Source organism: Ostrinia nubilalis, chromosome 18 (genome assembly GCF_963855985.1).
Source record: "Ostrinia nubilalis chromosome 18, ilOstNubi1.1, whole genome shotgun sequence".
NCBI classification, from domain to species: domain Eukaryota; kingdom Metazoa; phylum Arthropoda; class Insecta; order Lepidoptera; family Crambidae; genus Ostrinia; species Ostrinia nubilalis.
In genome coordinates, this window is record NC_087105.1 from 4,939,614 (window position 1) to 4,967,535 (window position 27,922).

The 27,922-nt window shown below is 41.1% G+C and overlaps 1 protein-coding gene across 1 annotated transcript; it reads right to left on the reverse strand.

Moving 5' to 3' along the window:
• Positions 1 to 195: 195 nt before the first annotated feature.
• Positions 196 to 27,701, reverse strand: LOC135080548 (F-box only protein 11). The gene is made up of 15 exons (XM_063975199.1): positions 27,295 to 27,701; positions 20,928 to 21,174; positions 18,344 to 18,511; positions 17,147 to 17,351; positions 14,165 to 14,366; positions 13,397 to 13,621; positions 11,196 to 11,440; positions 10,697 to 10,899; positions 9,829 to 9,952; positions 9,246 to 9,440; positions 7,155 to 7,460; positions 6,000 to 6,158; positions 4,916 to 5,085; positions 843 to 941; positions 196 to 454 (listed from the first exon to the last, which is right to left on the reverse strand). Exons 1-15 carry the CDS (start codon positions 27,389 to 27,391, stop codon positions 325 to 327), a joined length of 2,775 nt encoding a protein of 924 aa, XP_063831269.1. The 5' UTR covers positions 27,392 to 27,701; the 3' UTR covers positions 196 to 324.
• Between the last annotated feature and the right edge of the window lie 221 nt (positions 27,702 to 27,922).

Here is a 27,922-nt window from a genome sequence, read left to right on the forward strand (position 1 = left end):
CCGTTGTTCAGACATTTCGTTCGCGAATAAAAACAAATATCTCGACAACACAACCCCGAACACAACACTTCGCCGCTAAAGCGCCGCGCGAGCTGCCCGCTGGTTTCGAGAACGGGTGTGCGTTGCCCGCCCCGCTCCCGCGCCGCCGCCGCCGCCGCCCCGCTACCCGCTAAGTTCGAGGCTGAGGCCTTACGGCTATACCGAGCCGAAACCACGGACAGAGTAGAGTTTAGAGTTGTGTCAGCGGGGACAGGGAGGGATCAAGGGCGGGGGGCAGGGCCTGGAACAACAACAGCGGGCGGGGGCGGCGTGGCGCGGAGACACTCAGTTCACCATCAGCGTGTGAGACTCCATGGGCGCGGCCGAGTCGTACAGGGTGTCGGTGTCCTGCGTCGGCTCGCCCTGCAGCTGGCACTGGTTCGACAGCGTCCCCGCGCCGCAGTCGCAGAAGAATCTGGACAGACGAAAATCACTTTTAGCTCAAGGAGTCTAGGGGCAATTTTGATTCAGACTAACGGCTACTCTGAAACACGTTTACGTAGTTTCGGGTCTATCTGTCACCGTCGCTCGCGCTGCGTGAGAGGGATAGCAACATTCGAAACTTCGGATAACGTTTTCGGGAGTAACTCCGCAGGGTCCATTTCAATACTTGTTAAAAATGCTGCGGTTAAAGAGCGAATTCCCACGTCATTTGTTGGTTTATGTAAATCTTATTTGCATGTTAAACACTGCGAATATTATTGAAATTTAAATAAGCAGATTATTTACCTTTTAAAGGTCAGAATGCACATTTACATACACCTACTTAAACACTATAATTTAATGGTTGTAAAATACATTACCTGTCATGACGGATGAACTCGACATCGTGACCAGAATGGCATGTTTTGATACAATTCACGCAAATGGCATTACGGTCTGTCGTATTGCAAGTCTGGCACCTGAAATGACAAAGATTATAATGAGCTTTAAATTCTAACAAATCAATCACCGCTCTTATGTTAGATGTATTATTTTTATTTGTCAGTTTTATATGGTGTGCAATAAAGAGTATCTTCCCCTTCCCTTCCCTTCCCAGTCGACTGCTCACAGAGCAATTTCTTTAAGGCGATTAGAGTCCTCAATGACCTTGGGCGTTTGACCTTCACGCCGCGAGCAACACCCGCGTACCCCGCACCAAAAACTCCGATTTGACACCGATCAAAAATACACGGGCATAGGTAGATACAGAATAGAAGCTCTTTCTTCATACATTACTGCCTATTATTTTAAACTTAAATTGATGAACCTTGATGTCGGTGTCATTTAACTCAGGCGTAAAGGTATTTAATAAAAATAACAAAATCCATTTGATTTTGTACGGGATAAAATTTTATTTTATTTTTCGTAAATTTTCTAATGCTTTTGTCGGTTCAGTCGTTCTCGAAATTTGAACAAACCCGACTTTATTACAAGCTTTTATTTAGCTTGCAATTTATGATGTATGTAGGTAATTACATAAATGTTTGTTCGGGTGGAATCTTGCAAGCTGAATTAGTTAGACCAACTTCCTGACGACAACTAGGCTAGATGACAAAATTTCAATTATTTGTCCGTCAGACAGATAATTAGAAAATATTAGACTCATATTTTTTATTTTCTTTCATAATTAAATAATAACAGTGCTACATCGAGTTGAAATGGCGCGATACGCCACGCTTGAGTAGAATTTTTACTCAAATGTGACGTCACGCGACATTTCAACTCAGGGTGAGTTATCGTCGTGCACGATCGTGTCAGGACGACCTAACACGATCGTGCACGTTATTTTAAAAAAATTCCCGCGACTTTTCTAACCAACTTTTCGGGTCCAATACGCTAGCCAACGATCGTGCAACAGTATGTTTATGAATTAAACGCATAGGTGCGAGAGAGAAGGCAGTCTGTGTTCTTTGACACCGAGGTAAAGATGTCGACCTCTTTTGTAGAGCGGGGTGGTCAGCGTTAGTACTAATTATTTCGTGATTAATTCAACTATTTTACTAGAATTTTGGTTTTAATATTTTGTTTAGTTAGTAATGTAATTCGGTAAATAATATTTTTGGCATTATTTATTTATTTTGCAGTGGGAAATATTACATCTCAAAATTTTGTTTGCACGATAGTGATGATCCGACTCAAACCCAACATTCGGTGCCATACTTTGTATGGCGGTGAACTTTAATGCTTTTAATTAAATTTCGGCTTTTAGGAACAGGATTAACGGGTGAATTGTTGCTTCAGCTTATTGGGTATGTCAATTATTCCGAAATTGAAGAGATGGAACATGATGAAGGCAATGTAGAACTCTTGGTTTGCCATTGATGCCTACTGATGAGCCTCAATTACCTCCAAGACCAGGTCCATTGTCAGTTACTGTGCCAATAGCTCTCTAAAAGTCGTCGGAAAGCCATGTGACTGGCCAAAGGGTCTTGATACAGATGCCATTGAACCAGAGGGATTATTACTATCCAGAACTATTGTCAGTAGTAGTAGTCTCCTTTGACCTACAGTGAAGGCTTTTGACGACATGTTTTTTGAACATGCAGCTGTTTCTACCAATAATTATCCGCAAAACGGGAAAAGTATTAAATACCCCAGTAAAAAAGTTCAAAAAGTAGTTTGAATTAACTTCTTCATGGGATGTATTCCGTCCCCATGCATTCACGTGTATTGGCGTCGAATAGAATGAGATTAGCTTTAGTTGATGACAAAATTTTCAGAGATATTTTTTCAGTTTTAGTGTGGCTTTTCATGTAGTAAACAGTGATGAAGCTCCTGCAGTAGGAAAACCAGAATTGAGTTTTGGAAGGAAGGGCATGCTGTGCTTACTCAAGTCTAGAATGCTTGAGACAAAGTAGAAAGCCAACATTGTTTTTTATTCCGTAGACGAGCAAATGGATTTCATTCTCTGGGACATGTTCACATGGTTTTTGACATTTAAAAAAACAAAGCCACATTCACAGCAAGAAAAATAAGGACATCAAGCAAGAATCCCAAATATTCATTAGTAATGACATTGTTATTGTAAAATGTATGGATAATGGATAACAAACCCGTCTTAGTAGCATCCAATTTTACATCAGGAGAGGATTTTTTCCTCATCAAGAGATGTAATAAAAATCTACTAGTGCCTACCGTTTTAGCTATTTTAAAATGATTTGCAATTTAAATCAGATATATTACTTAAAGTTCCTTCTCCTTTTAAGAGTATTAACAATATATTATGTTTCTAAATATTTTATTGTTTTTTAGGTTTTTAACTTCAAAACCTGACACCGTCACTTTCGTGCAGTAAATTAATTTAAGCCTGAGCGTCACGATCGTGCTGGGTCCCCCCACGCAGAGGGGGGCGAGGGGGATTTTTAAAATTATTTTTTTGGAGTACCTTATACAATAATAAAACATGTTATGTAGTCAAAAATGTTAATTTAAAAAAATCTGAAATCCGGCCTGAAAGGGATATAATACTGTAATAATTCGATTATGGAAAAAATTAAAAATTACAGGTGTTATTTTTAATTGTGGTATTTTCGCGAAGAAACATATTGAAAATCTAATTCTAATAAGTATGAAAAATATAAATTGTTTTCTTCCCGTAAATCGATTAAGTTACAGATTCTGACTAGCTCCTAATTTGGATACTGATTGCAAAGGCCTAGTAAATAAATAACGTAATAATTTTTCTACTTGTATTTATCTAGTGCAGTTGTTTTGGAGTCAATTATAGTTTTTTTACACTAATAGATTCTATTCAGGCAGAAAATAGCGTCTGAGCGCATCATAATTCAATTGTATCGTCTGACTGCACGTACTCTATGAACAATTCTGACATAAAATCTATTGTCGAACAAAAGCTGGGTTGCACCATCTTATTTCAACTTTGACAAGCGTCAAAAGTCTGTCTAACTCCATACAAAAAACACCGGTTATCGCCAAAGCTACGGTCAAAGTTAGGTCACGTCAGGTGGTGCAACTCAGCCAAAGAAAAAAATCATTTTGATCGCTAATGTCAGTTTGCAGCGAGTGACACAACCTCCCCGTCTGAAGGTCAGCGGCCGACTGCCGCCCGCACCCCGCGAAGGCCCCCTCAACAACAAAACGTTCGGAATTTATCAAAAGTAAAATTTATGAATGAAAGTAATGTTCGATTGAAAAACGCAACGTGTCATTTAAAGATTAAAGAATTCCTAATCTATTCGTGCAAAAATCTTTTAAATTAACATAGCCGTTTTGGAGGAGTAGGGAATTTAAGTAAAAAATCGATGTCCCGTATTTATTTTTTTAATCCAAAACAAAGAGACGTAGCAAAAATTCAAACGTCACAAATGTAGTCCTTGAACTGTTGTATAACATATATTTTTTTCAACTATTTCTATCCAGCAGTAAAAGAGGAGTAGGCTTTACAAAATGCCCATTTGGCGCGGATTGAGGACTCTAATCGCCTTAAAACGAACCACTTTAACGCTGTAACTTCATAAGACCTATTTCGTCGCTGCGAGTGCAACACCGCGTAACTCTTTACATAGCCATTGGCCGCGTGCTGTTTCAATCTTTACTGTAACGGGACTATTCCCACCTCTCGTTCCCACCGCTGCAACTCCTGTGTAGCCAGGATCTACAGCTTGACTGCCAATAAAAACCCAACCAGTGAAGGTCAAGTTTGTCCCGGGGGAAAGTTAAACTGTCATTGGACCCGCAAAGAAATTAATCAGCAGAACCTAGGAGGAGTTCGAAGTTAAGGTTCGACTTTTCCATTGCAAAGTGGATGACAGGTGACAAACAAAGTTTTAATAACCTTTATTGCGGATGAGGGAGAATAAAGTTAAAGGGAAACACAGAGATCTATATGAATAAATAAGATAAGATAAGGATATAAAGTTCGAAAGACATCTACCTGTAGAAGTCGTGCATCGGGAAGGACGTATAAGACGAGATCTTGTAGAGGCACTGCCCGCCGCCGACCGCCTTCTCCACGGCGTCCTGGTTGCTGAAGATCTTGTTGCCGCGCACCAGCGGCGACACGCCCGACGCCAGGCACAGCCCGCCGAAGCGGTTGTTGAAGATCTGCCGAGGAAACGAGGGCATTTAATTGGGAGTTGACTAAAGGTCAAATTGGTGTTCAAAATACAATCCCAAAACATAATTTAAATTACATTTCAACTACTTTTGCTATTCAAATTGCTTTTTGTCTATGTGATTCATAGACGTATCTAATATTTACTTTATAATAAAGTCAAGCGAGACAACTGCCACAAACTGTTAGTACGCGGCGAAGTCTGCTTGTGTCCACGGCTGTAAACACAGCCAAACGATAAGGGCCTAAGCTAAAATTCCTCGAGAAACACTATGAGCAGCGTAATGTAGCGCGGACAAGTGCGTAGAGTATCCGACGTGCGACGGGGGCGGGCGCAGGTCGCCAGCGTTCGCCGCTCATACTAAGTCGTGCAACTAATTTCTTTCTTCCGCAATGTGGCACGGAAGCGTGAGTCGAGTATCCACACGTGCGGCGGGGGCCAGGCGCATGCCGCGGTCGCTTGCGGTTTATTTTATACTAAGCGGGGCAACTAGTAGGCGAGCGCACGCGTTGGGTGCTCCTTGCACGCGCACAAGTCTAGCGTAGGTCCTAAGCTGAATACACTCAATAAACTGCCACCAACTTATTTCGCGTTGGGAGTCCCATTGCCCTGGGCTAAAAAATTTCATCTTCAACGGGCCCGGACGACGAACGAACATCAGCTGTTTTGACAAATCCGTATCGCGGTGTCGTTTTGACAGCTAGTTGAAACGAAGCATAGACGTAAACGAATCTCATATGACAATGAAACTACTAGGAAGGTACATCCATTACCGTGATACCGAATTTGCACCTCAGATGGAATGAAAAACGGAGTGCAACTGGAGAAGAAGCACGTATGTATTGGAGACGTTAAAAATTAGCGTAATCGGGGCACTGTTTTAGACAGGGTAACTGCCGTTACCTGGTTGTGCTCGAGCGTGGCGGTGGCGTTGTTGGTGATCTCGACGCCGGCCGCGAGCCCGTCGAAGATGCGGTTGCGCCGCAGCACGGGGTGGCTCTGCGTGGAGATCAGCACGCCCGCCTGCGCGTTGCGGAATATGTCGTTCTCCTCTAGTACGCCCTAGGAAAGATTAATCATCATCAGCATCATTCATTTAGTCTCCACTGTAAGACAACGACGACTTAACGAAAATTTAAATAGATAAACTATGTGTTTCTATGGCCCGGTTGCCGTTTCAGCTCGGAATGACAACTTCTCAAAATGACAACCGAGGCGCAAAATGTCCACTTCTCGAAATGACAACTTCTTAAGATGTCAACTTCGCTAAAAGACAACTTCTCATAATGTCTATTTTTCACAATGACAAATTCGCATTTGATCTACTTCGCATAATGTCAATTACTTATTGATATTTTATTTTCATTATTTCTAGAGTTCTAGTTCTTCTAGAGTTGTCATTATGTGAAGTTGACCAAATGCGAATTTGTCATTGTGAGAAATAGACATTATGAGAAGTTGTCTTTTAGTGAAGTTGACATTTTAAGAAGTTGTCATTTCGAGAAGTGGACATTTTGCGCCCCGGTTGTCATTTGAGAAGTTGCCATTCCGAGCTGAAACGCCGGTTTCCACCAAAGCAGAGCAGAGCGGAGCGGAGAAGTGTTTTGAATAACCAATCAGAATTGATAGCCGTCAACAGTTTAGAAAGGCAGTCATGGAGACTTTTGAACATGTTTGAATGAGTTGTAAATTGTAATGATTAACAGACTTTTTATTGTTTTCTTTTCTTTTCCTTTAAATAATTAGCAAACATTAAATATTATGTAAGCGGTGTTTACCTTAATATAGCTATACATTTACATTATTGAATTGTCAAAGTGTCTGTGCAAATATTGATGTAATAGTTGATGGTGAACCTAAATAAATAAATAAATAAATAAATAAATTCATGATTTTTACTTCTCCTTGCTGTTTCGCACAGCTCCGATATGCGACGCGCCGCTGCCGCCAAATTCTATAAAAAAAATAGTCCGCCCGACACTTCACCGCTCCACCTTGGTGGAAACCGGGCCTAAGATCGTATCGTAATCGTATAGACTCAGCAACTGGCATAATTACCTTTCCTCCATTAAAAATACAGATGCCCCCATCTCGGCCATCAAAAATCTTATTTCTCTTTAAAGTGGGATTGGAATCAGTCTTTATCCATACACCGGCCATGGCGTTGTCAAATATCTCGTTCTGCTCGAGCAGGCCCAGACCGCCATTGTAGACCAGCACGCCGCCATTTTGTCCGCCCCAGATCTTGTTGCCCCGGATCACCGGGTTGCTCCCGGTCCGGATTTGCACGCCCGAGTATAGGTGGTTGAATATGTCGTTGTCTTCTAGTTTTCCGTGCCCGTTGTCGTAGAAGTATACGCCGACCTGTAAATAGATTAATTTATATATACCTTAATTCTTTAGAAATTTCCTTAAATGTAAACAAACACTTCTGCACACAATTACACCATAATCATTTACGTGTTCATAATATCATACACATTATTTCACAAGCCCATGAAACCAACTTTATTCTCACGATTATACAAGTTTGGAATCAATCTTTAAACAAATTATTTTAGCAAAATATGTGGACGATGAAAATTTGTGAGACTTGTCAAATTGACTTGAAGTTTAAAATTATGTGTTATCTCCATGTTGTCTCTGACACATCAGTGTTGTAACCTGTAAGTCATAGACAATAATCGGTAAATTTAATCGATTTTATTTCAATTATTCAATCATTTTTATTACTGATTGCATTTAAATAGATTTAAATAGGGTCTTAATCAACAATGTATTTTTTCTTCATTGAATGTACTACTAATTGTTTAATGCATTGCTTTATAAAGCATTATAAATTCTTTCTATAGGTACGTAAGTACTACAATAATTTCAATCCGCGATTAACGAGAGGTTTTGTCGCCTCACTAGGGCACAGATTAAAAATGTTTTAATGTCAGTTGGCCATATTTGTTTACATATAGGGAAATTTCTGAAGAATCCGACTATACCCTAGAACATCGACTTATAACAAGATGTCAGATTTCACATTTAATTCTTTTTGGTTTTGAGATGGAAAGTTTTCCAGTTTGTAAAGACTCCACTAAAAATTTCTTTTTAATATTTGACGACCTTCATGGTCGAGTGGCGTACCGCATGATGTCGCCAGATGTAAAAAGAAACTGAAGAACCGCAACTATAATTCGAAAGAGCCGTATGCAATATTTGCCAACAGTTGCCAACCCCTGACCTAGAGAACAGCTGGGTCCACACCGGCTTGCATCTATGCGTCCACATTGGATCTTGCGCATAAGCGCCGCGCGCGATCGGAGCGCGGTGAATCGTCCAATGTGGGCCTAAAGTCCGGTCGCCGAGCAGGTAGAATTTCGTACAATGACCCCAAGCTACCCATCCTTGTCGCTCGCGCAGACAATGCTCGCGACTGTGCGACGGGCGGCCGCAGTAAGTGTAAAAGCGCGACAGCAATATATTTACGCGCGAGCGATAAGGATGGGTAGCTTAGGGTCACCGAACTATATTCTATTTTCTGTAAGAGCGCGACAGCAATAAAATTACGTACGAGTGATAAGGATGGGTAGCTTGGAGTCATGGAACTACACTCAACATCAAATAAACCGCACCTTCCGCGACGCGAACTTTAAAGATTTTCTTCTGACACAATTATGGTACCACAACAATATTGGTGTTATTTGAAAGCCCAATAAATATCCTTAAAGAAAAATACATTTAATTTCTAAATAAATTATTAACATATACCATAAATGTGACTTGAAAATAGACCTCACTTTGGGCTCACCCCTGGGATCAATTAGACCAATTTTTATGGTTATAAAACCAAATAAAGATTTCACGTGTCCTCTTTAACAGATGGATAGCGATTAATCCTAACTTAACAGTTTTATAGTCATAAAAAATGGCTATAGCGTAACTACCTATTTTTTGAAGAAGTGTCTCTGGATCCTTGTAAAGACACGTTTTTGGGGTAAAAACCTTTCCTTTAATGAAATGAAGTTTAAAACTAGGCTTTCAAATGGTACCAATGTTGGTGGGAAGTGGGGATGCATACGTTTGATAAGTGCTTGTCGCGGGAGGTGCGATTTATTTGATGCCGAGTGTATATTCTACCTGCTTGGGGTCCAAACATACCTGTTTCCCGGAGTGGATACGGTTGCGGCGCAGCACGGGCGTGGAGCCGGTTGTGATCCACACGCCGGCGAGCGTGTTGGCATACACCTCGTTCTCCTCGATGAGTCCCTGCCCTTTCTCGTGCACATAGATACCTCCATGCTGCCCGTGGTGGATCTTGTTGTGCCTCACTATTGGGTCGCTGTTCGTGCGAATCTGTCGCGTGATACATAGAACGTTTTAGAACTGAGTTTAGCTTCACAGGCACCTTTTTCTCACTGGGCACGTGCCATTAGGGCTGCGCGATAGACTGGGCTCTTTATCAGCTCTTAAAAAGCTAAATTTTAATTTAAACAGTAACTTGTGAATGCTTCCGTAACGTACTCGTTTTATGCGAAAGCATTTTCCTTATTTTTATTATATCTTTTTAGAAGAAAAGCACCTCCTTTATCCGTAAATACCCAGGGCCCCCAGTAGATTTAAGACGGCCATGATGGCACATCCTAACAGATGTAGAAAAGTTTTACATTTAAAATGTGGGCATTACACCAGTTCGTTATAAAACAATTACAGATAATATGTCATAATGATGTCATCAACATACCTGTATACCAGCTAATGCGTTTCCATAAATATTATTGTGCTCAATGAGACCGCGGCCCTCTCCAAATATGTACACGCCGCCCTGATGGCCGTTGTAAATCTCATTGCGACGAATGGTGGGATTGCTGGAAAAAGATGGTACATTGTAAAGATTTTCAAATAAGCTTCAAGAAATATCAACGAAAAGTACTTTGAGCGAAAGCTGTTAGTTTCCATTTAGGTAATAGACAAATGTAGGCTACATTTAGTAGCTTTTATTTCTAATCTCGTGCCATAATAATGGTCTAAATCAGTCTACCGATCCGCGGTCGCCCGCCACTCGAGAACACTTCCCCAACAGTAGACAGTTCTAAGAGCTATAAGCCCCGCCCACTGCCACTTAACTTTGGCATTTTCGCATGTCACAAGGCGTTACTGTAATGTAACTTAAAAAAAGGTTCACTCACCTATTGGACGTGATCCAGACGCCCGCGAAGTTGTTCGAGTGGATCTTGTTGTCTATGAACTGCCCGAGGCCGGACTCGTGCACGTAGATGCCGCCCGTCTGCCCGTGGTGGATCTCGCAATGACAACGTTCATCAACTGACCTATTGGACGTGATCCAGACGCCCGCGAAGTTGTTCGAGTGGATCTTGTTGTCTATGAACTGCCCGAGGCCGGACTCGTGCACGTAGATGCCGCCCGTCTGCCCGTGGTGGATCTCGCAATGACAACGTTCATCAACTCACCTATTGGACGTGATCCAGACGCCCGCGAAGTTGTTCGAGTGGATCTTGTTGTCTATGAACTGCCCGAGGCCGGACTCGTGCACGTAGATGCCGCCCGTCTGCCCGTGGTGGATCTCGCAATGACAACGTTCATCAACTCACCTATTGGACGTGATCCAGACGCCCGCGAAGTTGTTCGAGTGGATCTTGTTGTCTATGAACTGCCCGAGGCCGGACTCGTGCACGTAGATGCCGCCCGTCTGCCCGTGGTGGATCTCGCAATGCACGACGGTGGGGTTCGCGCCGGCCTTCACTTCGAACCCGGCGATTCTGTTGTTGTGGATGTCGTTCGCTTCGAAGTAGCCCTGTGGGGATGAAGATTATTAGTGATTGAAGTCTGCGATATCATCAAAAGGTCAATTAGTCTCTACTGCAGGAACACAGCTCTCTCCCATTTACCAGATGCAAACGAAAGAAGCAGAGTGCAATGATAGGATATGTTTACGATTTGATATGGATTCTTTCAGCTCTTAGCCTAAACTTCTGCTTTTTTTTGCTTTGGTAGTAGTAACGTTTCATCGGATATATAAATACACTAGCGCCCCGTCCCTGTTTCGCACAGGTACAATGTATTGTACTTTGTGTTGTAAATCCGACTTACCAGTCCATTCTCGAAGGTGAATATTCCGACGTCACGACCGTGATGTATGTGATTGCGGCGCATGATGGGGTTGGCGAAGTTCTTGACCCATATCCCGGCCAGCGCGTTGCGGGAAATCTCATTATCCTGGTAAGCTCCCTGCGCGTAGTCCGTGATGTAGAGCCCCACGTTCTCACAGTCGCTGATGTCGCAGTGTTTGATCACGGGGTTAGCGCCCGCGCCACTGACGCACACCGCTGCACCAACTGTAGGAAAGAATGTATTATGTTTGAGACCACTGCTAACAACTTTATTGTTTCAAATGGTTCCATCCCTCTCTAGCTAAGCGAGAAGCCAGTATGAGCGACAGTGATAGATACATCCGAATTAAGAATTGACCACTGCACTTTTTTTATTTTATGTTTTTGTTCAACTACCGCGTAACATGTTACTGATTAGGGGAGAGGAAAGCCGTATATCACTGCTGCTGGCGATCGTTGGTGACCTGTCATGTAGACTCTGCGACCCTGGATGCGGGTAGCGCAGGACCAGTCATTATGGAAAACTTCAGAGTCATGTGACCTGTGTAATCTCGCGCCGCGCCCTCAGCAATGTTGACTCGCTAGCTATCAATGGTGGCGTGTGGACTCACCGACACTGGCGCTGCGTATAATGTAGTGGTCGATGGTGGGCGAGCAATTGTCGGACACCTCGAGGCAGTAGTGCTTGTGGTGCTGCATAGTGCTGGTTGCATCAGGCGAGAACTTCAATGTCACGTGACCTGCGTAAGCGCGCCCCGCGCCCTTAATGAAGGTCAATGTAAACTCTCTAGCTATCAATGGTGGCGTGTGGACTCACCGACACTGGCGCTGCGTATGATGCAGTGGTCGATGGTAGGCGAGCAGTTGTCGGACACCTCGAGGCAGTAGTGCTTGTGGTGCTGCATAGTGCTGGTTGCATCAGGCGAGAACTTCAGCGTCACGTGACGCCCTCAGAGTAGGTCAGAGTTGACTCCGCCTCGCTAGCTATCAATGGTGGCGTGTGGACTCACCGACACTGGCGCTGCGGATGATGCAGTGGTCGATGGTGGGCGAGCAGTTGTCGGACACCTCGAGGCAGTAGTGCTTGTGGTGCTGCATAGTGCTGGTTGCATCAGGCGAGAACTTCAGCGTCACGTGACGCCCTCAGAGTAGGTCAGAGTTGACTCCGCCTCGCTAGCTATCAATGGTGGCGTGTGGACTCACCGACACTGGCGCTGCGGATGATGCAGTGGTCGATGGTGGGCGAGCAGTTGTCGGACACCTCGAGGCAGTAGTGCTTGTGGTGCTGCATAGTGCTGGTTGCATCAGGCGAGAACTTCAGCGTCACGTGACGCCCTCAGAGTAGGTCAGAGTTGACTCCGCCTCGCTAGCTATCAATGGTGGCGTGTGGACTCACCGACACTGGCGCTGCGGATGATGCAGTGGTCGATGGTGGGCGAGCAGTTGTCGGACACCTCGAGGCAGTAGTGCTTGTGGTGCTGCATAGTGCTGGTTGCATCAGGCGAGAACTTCAGCGTCACGTGACGCCCTCAGAGTAGGTCAGAGTTGACTCCGCCTCGCTAGCTATCAATGGTGGCGTGTGGACTCACCGACACTGGCGCTGCGTATGATGCAGTGGTCGATGGTGGGCGAGCAGTTGTCGGACACCTCGAGGCAGTAGTGCTTGTGGTGCTGCATAGTGCTGGTTGCATCAGGCGAGAACTTCAGCGTCACGTGACGCCCTCAGAGTAGGTCAGAGTTGACTCCGCCTCGCTAGCTATCAATGGCGGCGTGTGGACTCACCGACACTGGCGCTGCGTATGATGCAGTGGTCGATGGTGGGCGAGCAGTTGTCGGACACCTCGAGGCAGTAGTGCTTGTGGTGCTGCATAGTGCTGGTTGCATCAGGCGAGAACTTTAGCGTCACGTGACCGGCGTACGCGCGCGCCGCGCCCTCAGCAAAGGTCAATGTTGACTCGCTAGCTATCAATGGTGGCGTGTGGACTCACCGACACTGGCGCTGCGTATGATGCAGTGGTCGATGGTGGGCGAGCAGTTGTCGGACACCTCGAGGCAGTAGTGCTTGTGGTGCTGCATAGTGCTGGTTGCATCAGGCGAGAACTTCAGCGTCACGTGACGCCCTCAGAGTAGGTCAGAGTTGACTCCGCCTCGCTAGCTATCAATGGTGGCGTGTGGACTCACCGACACTGGCGCTGCGTATGATGCAGTGGTCGATGGTGGGCGAGCAGTTGTCGGACACCTCGAGGCAGTAGTGCTTGTGGTGCTGCATGGTGCTGGTTGCATCAGGCGAGAACTTCAGCGTCACGTGACCGGCGTACGCGCGCGCCGCGCCTTCAGCGAAGGTCAATGTAGACTCCGCCTCGCGCTCCAGAACCACCGATTCCGCCACGTTGCCGGCGGCGCAACCTGTGATGTGTACCAGTGAGTTTACTCACGTCTAGTTGTTGGTGGGAAAAGTTTTAACAGTTCAAATTATAAGTCAAAAATCATTAAATTTTTTGTAGCAGCTTTGAGCGTAGTTTCCTGAGAATATTAGGAAACATTGTTAGGAAATTTTATTTCCAAGTCACAAATTGCAATGTCTTAAATCAAACCACTACCACAAAATATAAAATTTTAAACTACCGATTGTAGACATCAAACTTGCTAAAACTATCTCTCTAGTTGCATTGAGTTGCGGAGAATGGAGCGTACCTAGCTTTAGTGAGAAATTTTCCAATGCTGCAAAGCTACTAATATAACAATGTTTAATTTTGTTGGATTATCTAGCTCCGCATTATACTATTATTGATACTACTATTGATCCTATCTGGTGGACAATGGTGCTAGTTACATTGTTACAAAATTTTGAAGTTATTAAGATTTAAGTAGTAATAAGCCCTCGATGTAACTGTTTGTTGTCCCAAATAAAGAGTGAAAAACAAAAAAAAGTATTTTACGTAATGTTACCTATAAGCTGCACGTCCGTATCAATGGCCAGGCACTCCTCCTGGTACAGGCCAGCGTGCACGAACACCAAAGCGGGCTGGTGGGCCGGCGTGCGGCGGCACGAGCACGCGCCCGCGCCGCACGCGCACGCCGCGCCGGTCGCCGCCGTTCCGCCGGACGCCGATGAACCGCCGCCGCGCTCCTCAACGTATTCCAGAGCCGCCTGCGAGTGGTTGAAGGTTAGACGATGATGGTAATGTAGTATATGTACATACGACACAATATGGAAGTCACGTTGCGGCTTTGATAAAGCCGAACACATAAAAATCAGTCCGACTATAATCCATTCAGCGTAAGATGGTGATTATGACAGTTCTATTTAGTGAGGCGCTCCTTATAAACCTAATCGATATTTTTTAGAATCGAGAATATTTTCTATAGAAATCTAATCGCCTTTTATTTGTTTGGTTTTTAATCTTGATCAAAATTATATCTATGAATTTGAACTATCTGGAAATGGAATAAACGTAAATATTCTTAGTGGTACAAAATAAATCACAAAGAATTAAATATATGCATTTTATTCAATAAAACATCAAAATAACAATAACAAACAATACGTGGAGAAATCGCATAAAACAAAACCGTCATCAAAGGCAAACGCACACGTACTGACTTAGCTTTGACCTGCCTGAGATAATAATCGTGATTCGATTTTAAGATGACCACCATGCCGATTACTGATTTATTGCGATTGTTTATGTCCCATCCCTATGAGCAAAAGTTCTGACTAACGCAGAAGCAATTCATTTTATATTTTTTCACAATTTTTTCTAAATAATAAACTAATATGATGAATACAATACTCTCATTAAAAAGCGCGTATTCAAAATCCCCACTCCCTCTGTAAATTCTCGATTTGCAAGCAGATTTGGTGACTATGTTAAGGCGCGTATTTATAATAAGGCAGCAAGCTCTTGTAATATAAAATCTTGTTCTGTTTCGGAAGCAAAGATAGCCCTAAGCAAGTGGTTACTCTCGCTGGATTATTTAAGTACAGAAAACCTGATAAATTGATGTTTTTAGGCTACTCATGATGTTTCTTTTGCACCAGAAATTGCATTGTTGTACTGGTTTTCCTTTTCTCTGCAAGTTACACACTTAATTTTATTGGTTTTCCAAGATACAGGCTTGGCCTAGTTTGGAAACCTCTGTATATTTACTCTGTGTCTCCTTCAGCAATGCACTATTTATATTTATATTTAAATTGTGTTACTACCATTGTAAAAGTTTTGTGCAATAAAGAAAATATTATTATATTATATTATATTAATAAATAATTAGAAATTCTTGTTTCGGTTAATTGAGAAAGATTAGTGATTGATATTTTGGAAGGATGAAAACACACAAAAGTAATTGATTTTTACAACTCAATATTTTTATTCGTAGAAAGTTAGAATCATAAAACGAAACGTTTTATCTGTCTAAATCACCATCATAAGTTGAATAAACTATAGGTTGTATAAACTTTAAAGGCAAAGAACAATAATAGAACTGTCAGAAGCATAAGAAGGTTTGCCACAATGCATACTGCATGCATCATTGCTAAAATCTGAAAAGAAAGACGTAGGTACTCAAGACAACTCAACCATGTATAAAATGATTTCAACTTTTAACAGTCATGCAGGAAAAATAGTAAAGGGCTTATTAGATTATTTGATCCCAATCATTCATATTAAGATCCTAAAATTAAATGTCATGTAATGATAAAAAGTAGCATGAATTTTGTGAAAATGTGTTAGGTAGTCATTTTAATTTGCTAGAACTGATCCTTGCAACTTCAATGTTGTGCCGTTCTCATGCTGGTTACGTTATTTCTTCAGCTTACTGGCTGACGCCGGCCTCGGGCGGGAGCCCAGGGCCCGACCATCTGGCCAGAGTGACGGCCGCCGTCTCGCTGACACTTTATGGCCATGGCAGCGCGCCGCACAGCGACAGAGAGCGATAACTAAGGGCCATAGCAGACATGCTACTTTAGCATCAACGATTGGTAATTTTGCTTCAAGCCTTTCGGGTATTTCCCGTTTTCGTTGCATCAATATACGGTTTAGGTGTTGATGCGATGTTGCATTGAGATTTGGCGACTCTCAAACGCCGATTGTCGATGCTAAAAGTAGAATATCCACTACAGGCCTTAATATTAGTGAATGAGTATTAATTTTTTAAACGTTTTATTAGCGTGACTAACAAATCAAGCAACCTCGTCCTTGTAAGCTACAAGGACCCATTAATAACACACAAGTGTATGTAAATGTATGCATAACATGTTTTGATTAAGTTTTCAGATCACTCTGCATATGACTGAAAAAAAACGTGCAAACAAATAAAAATAAACACAAACAAGTGAACCTTTTTTATCAATTCAAAGCCCAAATTGGGCAAGTAAAGTTGCTTTTATCCACGTCATAAGAGTATCCAAATTATAAATAGCAACAAAGGTAGTCAAGTGTGCCGTTTATTTCCTAGAAACTGTCCTATCGGTATTGCCCTCATTAGTTGAAAACTCAAACTGGCGGGCGGCCAAAATACATCAATGCCAGTCATAACCTAACAGCTACAAACAGCATCACACCCAATGACTATTACAGACGAAACAAAAGGGATCTAGTCATTTCCGAAATGGAAAACCACAACCACTAAAATGCTTTTAAAAATGTATCGTTTTAACATTGCTCATAAAAAAGAACAACCGGGTTAGTCGCCTGATATCATTCACAATTATTACAGATGAGCTAACTCTCTGATACTTTTTATTTTTCCTAACCAATTTACAGAATCACATTTTCTTGAGCTGAGATTCTGAAACAACATTGTTGAAATTTCAGTTGGATGCTGTCGACGGATGTAATCTTGGGGATTATCACCGCTCATGTCCACGTAGTATAGTGTAGACTGGCGTACCTGAAAACGTTACAAATATCGGCCAACTTTTCCAAGACTCACCCTAATTGTGTTAAAGTGTTTGATCCTCGAGTCCTTTTTCGGACGGTAGTTGGGGCGCACGTGTATGCCGTAGTACAACTGCCTGAAACTCTCCTTCCACGGGTTCTCTGCATCGCACTCGTCTGCAGGGACGAACTCGAACTGGCAAGGCGCCGGGTGCATGAGCGGTGTGTCGTATTCAAACACCGATTGGTAGAGGCTTTTCCTATTGACAAAATGGACTCGTCAATACTTGGATATGAACAGGCAAAAGTACTTTTTTTTGTGTTGTGTGTATGATGACTATTTGAAACCACAGGACATAACCGAATCAGTGCCTCAGATATGGGAACGGCGCGGGAAGGGTGACATATGACGTGACAAAGTATGCAAGTCTGAAGCACCTCTGAAGTCTCGCTGACGGTTGACGTCACAAAATCACCCTCCCGTGCCACTCCCATATCTCAGGTATTACTCAGTTATGCACTAGACTTGTAGATAGTAAAGAGGCGTCATATAGATTGATTGAGGAATCAATAAAGAGGTGTTTCGACTCGGGCGATTGATAAAGTTGTTCTGAATCTAAAGAAACATCAAAACTCATTCCATGTTAGTAGCTAGTTTCGGGAACTGTAATCGCCAATAACGGAACTGATGTTTTATGCATCAAAAGATGCTACAGCAATGTTAAAGTACGATACTATACTCAAATGAGCATTACCATGTATAAGAACAACATTTTTAATTCATGATCACCGCAAACAATTATCTCCAAAGTTAGGCACAACGTATTCTTCACGCGCCTTTATAATTAGTTGTAATCATGTAAATGTAAAATTTAAATGTAATCGTTGATGGTAATGTGTAGTAAATCTTTAGTTGTAGTTTCACTCGGCGACATGTGGACAGAAAAACAAAACCTGTGTCGTGTCTTTTATAGTAAAAATCTTGCAACTACAGACTACAGTGACTAGAATTGACATCTTCACCAATGAAATTATCAAAAGCTCAAAGATTAAATGTGGAATTCCGAATTTAAATGAACCTAATCGGTAGGCACAGTATTTTAGGAGCCACGCGCGGACAAAGACATAGAAGCGCGTTACGGAAAATCAGGTTTAATCAGGATAGAATTTGTTCCAGGCTTCATAGAACTACAACTATTAAAACCCAGTCAAGACCGGATTCATACGATCGTGTGATACTAGCTCCACTTACCATAGCTCAGTGTCGTTGGCGATGGTGTTGAACCTCTTGCAGACCTGCGCGACGCGACACAGGTCCCGCTCGGTGAGGTGCGAGAGAATGCACAGGAGCACCTCATCGGGCAACTCATATTGCAAATACTGAGATACATTGCACACGTCGACGCCCTGAGACAGCGACCTGAGGACAAAGACCGTCGAGTTAACTATAGTAATTAGTTAGGGCCCTAATTAAAACAGCATAAAGTTCAAGATCCATTGGTGTTTTACATTTTGTTCTTGATGAACTGTCGCGTTCCATGATAATCGCGGCAAACACTCAGATTAAGTTTTAATTATTCACACACGGACTTAGGGCCTTGCAATTTGATGGCTTACCGAGTAATCATTACGAGCGTGGGTAGCTGCTCCTAGAAAAAGTACAACCTTCAGCTGCGTGAGATTTGGCAAGAGCCTGCGGTACTGTAAGGTGACGTTGCAGCAGCTGATGCCACTCCCATTCACCAAACACACACGATCTCCATTGTCATTTTGAATCGTGTTAAATCGATTTAGCAAATCGTAAAACATTATGATTATCATGCTTTTGATGTTTGCGACAGAAGTTTTAAACTAATAAAACGTATTCGATTGTTGTTTAAATTGGCCCTTACATGAGTTGGCATTGATAAATATAATTTTCAATTTGTATGTCGTAAGCTGTGCATTTAAATGCAACTGAATACGAGTTACGCTATACCAGATTCTATTATTGTAATGTTAATTACAAACTACATTATTGATTTAATTGAAGATGGAATAAACGTTTACATCCTGGTACATATGGTAATAGGAATCAGTAGCAATCTGGTAAAGAGAAAGCTAACTTACGTAAAGTAAATGTATATGAATATACAATGTAACGAAGTAAGTACTTAGGTTATCAAACAAGCTTTTTGCCGCGACTGCATTCATACACTAATTGCAATTGGACGTGATGCACAAAATAATGATCAATACTTCATGTTTCGCTCTTTCAAGTAGCGTCTGGAAAAATCTAGAAAAGTTGAGCGCGATTGTTACATCGAGCTAACCAGTCCATTTTACATGCGCCCTGCGAATTAAGATTGCAAGCTGTGCCGTGGTCTTTATTAAATTGTTTACCATCCGCAAGACGTTTTGACCTTTATATTGTAAAGAAAGTACGATGCAGTGCAAGCTATTAAAATGTCTGACAGTAATAATATCATCTTGATTTTTTAAATAAAAAGGCTTATGAACACATACCCCATTTGCCAAATACAAATCACAAAGTCGTGAAAATAATGACTGAATGAACAGTGACGAATAAACGTCAATGACTAATTTGTTTATTCATTTTTCATTGTACCTATTCATTATTAATATTCATAATACACATTTTCAAGAATGTGACAAAATTAAATGCAGTTGGGTTGGTACGGCGAGGTGACTGAAAGTAAACACGTGTGGAATTTATGGAGATTTGATTCCCGAAAGAGCTGTCGTAATACGAAATTCGTATAATAATATACAACTCATTGGAGGATAAATTGAATAAAATTACGCATGTAAAAATAAAAGTGAAGTGTGTGCAAGTGTAGTGAAGGTTTAATCAGGATCGTGCACGACACCAATAATAATTGCTTATTAAATGTAAGTTAAATGACACGGGTATTTCCCAAGATATACGGTATCGGGAATGTACAGTATTTAATGTTACGAGATTTCCCCTTTGTGATATTAATTCTAAAACTCGAATCAACTACAAGATTCATAAAACATTTTTAATAGTTATTTACTTCACTTACCTTACGCCACACCCATCCTTCCATCAATTTGTAGACGAGTTTGGATGTATTGTATGATCTTCGACATCGTAGCTGATTTAAAGCCTTTTATCCTAAAACATGAAAAAACCGCAGAGACTCTGGTACTGAAGGGTCGATAGCGAGTCGCTTTGACACTATTTTATATCATGTTACGGAATACGGGACTATTCACACCTCTCGTTCTCACCGCTGATGAAACTCCTGTATAGTTAGAAATGTTAGGATCTCTAGCTTGACTGCAAATATGAAGGACGGAGAAACGCCTCCAAAACGAAAACTCAGACTGCTTCATTGATTGAAGATTGTAAGCTTTTCGCTAGACCTTTGCATTGTAAGTTACAATATGGGACTATTCCCACATCTTGTTCCACCGCTTCAACTCCTGTGTAGCCAGGACCTACAGCTTGACCGCCAATAAAAAGCCAATCAGTGACGGACGGAGATACACCTCCAAAAATACACCTCAGACCTTGCTTCATAAGATCAGACATTTGAAGTTAGTAGAATATGGGGCAGGGCACCGACGAGATGGTCGGACGCGGTGAGGAAGACGGTGGGCGGGAGTTTGCATCGTGCGGTCCACACAGCTTATGACCGCAGTCTGTGGAGGAACACTATCTGTGGTCGCGATCCTCATCAGTGAGGGACCGAGGAAGAAGAAGAATATGGGACTATTGCCACCTCTCGTTCCCACCGCTGCAACTACCCATGTATGCTGGATCTGTAGCTTGACCGCAATAAAATTAGTTAGTACAGTAGTATACTTACGTCCTAGGCCTCTTCCGGGCCGGTAGAGAGCAAGCGCCCGAGGGCCCGGGCTCGTGGTACGCGGGCGGCGACTTGCGGCGCAGGTCGTAGGGGCTGTGGTGGCCGGCCGTGGTGGCGGGCGCGGCGGCGGGCACCGGCGGGGAGCCGCCGCCGCCGCCGCTGCCACTCGGCCCGGCACACGCCGCTGTGGCCGCCATGGCACTGCCGGTTACGTTGTTCGGGCAGGGGACTGATTCACATGGCTCGCCTGGGGATTTAGGGATTAGCTTTAGAACTTGCTCTTTATGCCATGTGGAATGAATAAGATAAGTTTTCTTAAATTTTTCATCAAGTAACACCTACTTTAATGAGAATCTAATATTAGTAATTTTATTACTTTTGAACATTTCTAGGCAAATAGCCAATAAGTGAAGCATAGATTTGTTTTTGCAAACAAATCACAGCTTGACAATAATAAATAAAAAATGAAATCTATAAACAATGTAATTAATTTATGTGCCAACTAGTACCTATGATCTATTGAATTGCTTATTTCAAGTAAATAGATAAAATAATAACTAATTTTAATGCTTCTACAGGCACAAACAATATAATGTTTACAATTATATTGATCTACGGAGAGAGGCCTAAGCTCAAAGTTAGCCTAAACATGGGGACTGAAGCCTCAATCTTCCAAGCCGAGGTCTTTGCCATAAACAAATGTGCAGAGATAAACTTGGAAAGGAAGCTCCAGGATCAACACATCTACATCAACTCAGACAGCCAAGCAGCACTGCTGGCCTTAACATCCTTCGAATACACGTCAAAATTGGTGCAAACATGCACCGAGACACTGAATGCACTGGGAAATACCAACAAAGTAACGCTTACATGGGTACCAGGACATTCGAATATAGAAGGAAACGAAGTAGCAGATGAACTCGCCAGAGATGGAGCCGATAACCCTCAAATCGGCGTAGAACCGTTCTGTGGCATTACCAAACAACGAGCCACCACGCTACTAACCGCCCTCTGCAAACAAGAGGCTATTGAGTGGTGGAAGTCTACATCGGGACAAAAACACTCAAAAGCACTCATTCAGGGATATAGCAATAAAGTAACTAAGGAACTGCTAAAGTTCAAAAGATACAAAGCCTGTGCAGTGACTAGAATACTGACCGGCCACTGCAAACTAAACAAACATAAATCGAACATGAACATGACCGAGGAAACTCTGTGCAGATTCTGCCATACAGAAGAAGAAACGGCCATGCATGTTCTTTGCTCATGCTTCCCGCTTATGAGCAAAAGAAGTATCCATCTCGGGCGACACATCATGCACCCGGATGAGATAGCAGATATCACGCTCCAAAGAATCTGGAAATTTATAGACTCAACGGGACTAAGCAGTGAACTTTAAAGACAAGGGCTGCCACAATAGATCAAACCTGGTCGAGTTGGCGCAAATAAAGGCCCAAAAACCAATAATAATAATAATAATGTTTACAATGGATCAATTAAAGTTCATTAAACTTTTTTGTTAAAATTATTATTTAAGGCCGGGTAGCAGAGAAAATGGCGAAAATGAGGTTTTCATTTTTCATTTTTGAGGTACTAAACAGTAAAATTAAAGGCTAAGATTTTTATTGGGCATAGTTGAGGATATTTTCTAGGGCTATTAACGGATGGAAACACGATTTGATGAAGTTGACTCGATAGAATAAATTCCCAAAGTTACCTCTATTCGTTTTCTATTTATGGTTTTATTTTTAAAATAAGCGATTTGAGATTCTAAATCTTTTACTAAACTAAAGTTCAGAAATAACTTGAGGGCTTTTAACGGATGAAATTTTTATATTGCGTCTTATTTAGTTACTATGTTAAAAAATGTGGAAAAAATCGTCCATGACGGCTTGGACAATCTCAATCAGTCGCGCGGTGGCGCTTACGGAGGACGGACGCGTGTCAGTTTTTTGGCCGTGACAGTTCGCGATTTGTCAATATTTTTGACAATGATGACTTTGATGAGTCACAGTATAATAATATCAGTGTTACTGGAGAAAGCTTAAATTTTTGATAATTAAAAATTATCAATTTTGTCTACCTATTGAAATTTTAATCGTTCGCATCCTTTTCAACGAAGACTCTACTCATGATACATAGTACATTCCTCAAATATGAGACAAAACCAATGAGTTAAAATTACATTTTAATAGTACCTACATACAATCGTCTTTACACTCTTTAGAAGAGCACACTGACACAAATAAATAATAAAAAATACTGTCTATGGTCTGTAGCTAAAGGTCTAAGCTGCAAGATAGAAGAATCTTCTAGCCAAAAAGATGGCAGATGCAGCAGATGTCAACGGATTTAAAACTGGAGTTCATGTGACTCCTTGTAGACTTGAGTGTCTAGAGCGTCCCTTCCTCCACCATGCGTAAGAATTTTCACAAAAATACTGTCTAAGGTCTGTAGCTAAAGGTCTAAGCCGTAAGATAGAAGAATCTTCTAGCCAAAAAGATGGCAGATGCAGCAGATGTCAACGGATTTAAAACTGGAGTTCATGTGACTCCTTCTAGACTTGAGTCTCTAGAGCGTCCCTTCCTCCACCATGTGTAAAAGTTTTCCAAAAATACTGTCTGAGGTCTGTAGCTAAAGGTCTAAGCTGCAAGATAGAAGAATCTTCTAGCCAAAAAGATGGCAGATGCAGCAGATGTCAACGGATTTAAAACTGGAGTTCATGTGACTCCTTGTAGACTTGAGTGTCTAGAGCGTCCCTTCCTCCACCATGCGTAAGAATTTTCACAAAAATACTGTCTAAGGTCTGTAGCTAAAGGTCTACGCTGCAAGATGGAAGAATCTTCTAACCAAGAAGATGGCAGATGCAGCAGATGTCAACGGATTTAAAACTGGAGTTCATGTGAGTGTGACTCCTTGTAGACTTGAGTGTCTATAGCGTCCCTTCCTCCACCATGCGTAAGAATTTTCACAAAAATACTGTCTAAGGTCTGTAGCTAAAGGTCTAAGCCGTAAGATAGAAGAATCTTCTAGCCAAAAAGATGGCAGATGCAGCAGATGTCAACGGATTTAAAACTTGGGAGTTCATGTGACTCCTTCTAGACTTGAGTCTCTAGAGCGTCCCTTCCTCCACCATGTGTAAAAGTTTTCCAAAAATACTGTCTGAGGTCTGTAGCTAAAGGTCTAAGCTGCAAGATAGAAGAATCTTCTAGCCAAAAAGATGGCAGATGCAGCAGATGTCAACGGATTTAAAACTGGAGTTCATGTGACTCCTTGTAGACTTGAGTGTCTAGAGCGTCCCTTCCTCCACCATGCGTAAGAATTTTCACAAAAATACTGTCTAAGGTCTGTAGCTAAAGGTCTACGCTGCAAGATGGAAGAATCTTCTAACCAAGAAGATGGCAGATGCAGCAGATGTCAACGGATTTAAAACTGGAGTTCATGTGACTCCTTGTAGACTTGAGTGTCTATAGCGTCCCTTCCTCCACCATGCGTAAGAATTTTCACAAAAATACTGTCTAAGGTCTGTAGCTAAAGGTCTAAGCCGTAAGATAGAAGAATCTTATAGCCAAAAACATGGCAGATGCAGCATATATCAACGGATTTAAGACTGGACTGGCACCACCTTGCAATGTCATCCTCTCATTGTTATCTGTAATGTATATTATTTATAAAATGTATTTAAAAAATAAAATGTTCGTTTTATTATTTCAATAATCTGACCTCTCAACTCAACTACACTACACAAACACCTTTGTTCGCAACTGTACTGACGAAATCTCGATGTTATACCGTTCATTTAAGATGGCAAGCTTTTTGCTGCGGTAATTAATGCACTCCAGGTAACCGTGTGTGATGCTTATTGCTCATAGTGATTTTCGATACAGAGCCCCGTACATACGTTATACATAAATTATGGAAAGAAAACACCCAGACCAATACAAACAAATATGTATGCAATTTTAGTATGATATTTTTATTTATTAATAAACAAAAAGACTGAACAAAATTGATACGTGTACTGATTAATGTAATTAACCACATGCAAAGCTTTGTGAATTGCAACAACTATAAATTATTATCCAAGCTCTAAATAATCGCTACTACGAGTAACTGATCATAAAATGTTTTTCCAATCGCTCAAGCTCCCGAGGATCTACCGATAGGTCGGGTGACGTAATCTTGAAATTCTTTTAGCCGGCGCGGAACTTCCGGAAGGTCGGGTGACGCCACGCCTCTTTGAACCGTGTTTACTTTGGCAGTTATATTCTATATTTATTCGATTCTAAAATATATTCCCAAAAATTTTGAAAGTTGTTTTAATTTGTATCACTTGGATATGATTTGTATTAGAAAGTGCTGTGAGTGTGACGCTTGAACGGAAGGAAGTCAACCTAACCAACTGCGTATTTCTAAACGGCGTATTTCTATACTGTGTAGCCGCGAGAGCTCTTTGGCGCGCTGTCTTCGGCGAAGTATTGCGCGCGCAGATTTTGACAGCGCGAAATACCTACTTTAGCAGAAATACCAAGCCTTAACCTAAATTATTCACAAAATATTTTTTAAGGTTTTATTCTACATGAAAAAATCGCTAGTTACATGGCAGGCTATCATTTTACATGTGTGTAACATTGTTACAAAACAATGAAGGTAACAAAATAATGTATATTTTTTAGTGTTTCTGTAACTAGAGAAGCACAGTCTGCCTCTGCTTTATGCAGGGATTACTACTTGTTATTTTTTATGCGTGCACCACATAATTTTCGATGTACAAACATTAACAATTTCCCATTGAAAGCCATAATTTCATAAAAATCTTAAATAGTTTCTCAAATAATATTGCATTGTTTAAAATAGACTGTGTTGAAATTAACCTGATATTGTTATACATTATTTACACAAATTCATGACACAAATGAGTTACGAGTTATATCCTATAAAGCGCTTAGTGATTAATGGAGCGTACAAAACAAAACAACATTTCTAACATCCTCTATGTGCAGTCAGCGTCAAATAGTAGATAATGACACCCAAAGCGGCCAAAAAGTTACAACATTATTACATTATTCCAATTGCAACAAAGACGTGTTGCGAACTTTTGACTACTTTGGGTGTCACGAACTATTTGACACTGACTGTACCTAAAAATAAGATTTTTTGTACATAACATTATTTTATTAACAGATTAACATTAATTTGGTTATCTAACAGTCATGGCCAAGCTAGCTAGGGGGTAGATAAACCCTAGTTCCTGAGTATGACAGAAAATGTTATCAGCATGTTAGTTTCCAAGTGGTTTACTGATTTATTGGTTGATGCAAAAACAAATAAAACACAAAATTAAATAATAATTTATCAAAAATTCATAAGTGCATGTTTTAATACAATTACAAAAAACAACAAAAAGGATTGTTGTACAAAAAAATATATCCCCATACTAATCGGTTGATTATTGAAGAGAATTTATATGACACCCTGTATTAAACTAGCTCTTCTCTTCAAACAATATTTGAACGAATTAAAAAATCTTAACCTAAAAAGAGTTACTTTTAGCACTGTTGATTTTTCATAAATTTGGAAAAGACTATAAATAATGTAAATAATGTTTTCATAATTGATTTCATTTTTGCCTTCAAACTCAAAAAGTCAATAATCTATAATCTAGAATTTGATTAAATTTTATTCAATGAATACCTACTTTACTTATCATGTAGATAACAATAACAACAGAATAAGTCAACAAATTGTTAGTAAACTATCTTCATGAACTAGCCTCAGTGAATATTGTAAACATAATTAAACAACACACTTTTCAAGCTCAGGATCACATTTATGTCCTATCATTAATACTACAAAATGAATACAAAACCAGTTTAATGAAAATAACAAAAAATCAATGAGTTTGACATGTTAGTACCTCAGGAAAAAAGAGACGAAAACATGTTTTGTCTCCACTTCTAAAACACAATAGGATGGGAGATGCTAGAGAACAGCTGTTTCGCCATGCCATGTAAAATAAGTTTTCAGCTAGCAAATCAATACCCACATTGCGCAAAATGTCACTGAAATGCGCTACTCATATCTTTACCCAACGTGGAATGCGAAGAAACGATGTGAATTTGCATGCCAATCAACGCAAGGAGAACAATGATCAACGAAATAAAAACTTTGTAGCTGGCCCGAAAAACATTTTTTCTCAATTGAAATGTCAGAAATGCTTCCACCTTGGGTGATTCATACACAAATGAAAAGACTAAATAGCTTACACCATATTTTCTTAAAATTCGGATGTTGCACATTTATGGAAATGTCGTTATCGAGCTGTTCGTAAAAGATTGGGGCGACATCGGCGACCCGGATTACTTACTTGATTGTGTCCTAGAAGGTAGAGGTATCCGATGTCCGCCTTTTCTTCGCGATCTACGGACGTAAGAACGCGAAGAGGAAAACGAGGCACTAGGCATTATTTCTTTAGACACTTATTTTCACTAGAATCCAGCCCTAAACAAAGGAGACACCCGCACTAAAACCGACGGCCATTTTCTGTTTAGATTAGATTGGGAAACGGCACGGGAAAACCAATATTACACCACATGAGTAGTTGTGAGAGCTAAAATGTATTGTTCTACAAGATTAACACTAAGCACTGACACTAAAATTGTAATAGTTAACTCATAAAAATCATTATCTAATTAATTACACTAAAATATTCACACTACCCCCGAGACATGGGCGACTCTTCAAAAAATATGGCGGATCGGATTAACATGGCGGCGGCGTCAGCAGCGACCTCTGCTGGGTTATTTGACAAAATGTTATACTTTTTTTTTTAAGTTTTTCATGCCGTATTTATTATAAAAGGCTTTTATTCATTATTTATTACAATTTCCACATAAAGGAAGCAATAAATATTCTATAATTATCTATTTATATAAGTGTGTATTTTGTTTAAACAATCTTCGTTCAAATTTTCAATAAGACTCACATTAAAAGTA

Coding starts and splice junctions, on each gene's coding strand:
- LOC135080548 (XM_063975199.1), bottom strand. CDS start 27,391: ATGCCTAGTGCCTCGTTTTCCTCTTCGCGTTCTTACGTCCGTAGATCG. Junction 14,367..17,146: donor AACACTTTAACACAATTAGG/GTGAGTCTTGGA, acceptor AACCACTCGCAG/GCGGCTCTGGAATACGTTGA. Junction 5,086..5,999: donor CCACGCTCGAGCACAACCAG/GTAACGGCAGTT, acceptor TTTCCTCGGCAG/ATCTTCAACAACCGCTTCGG.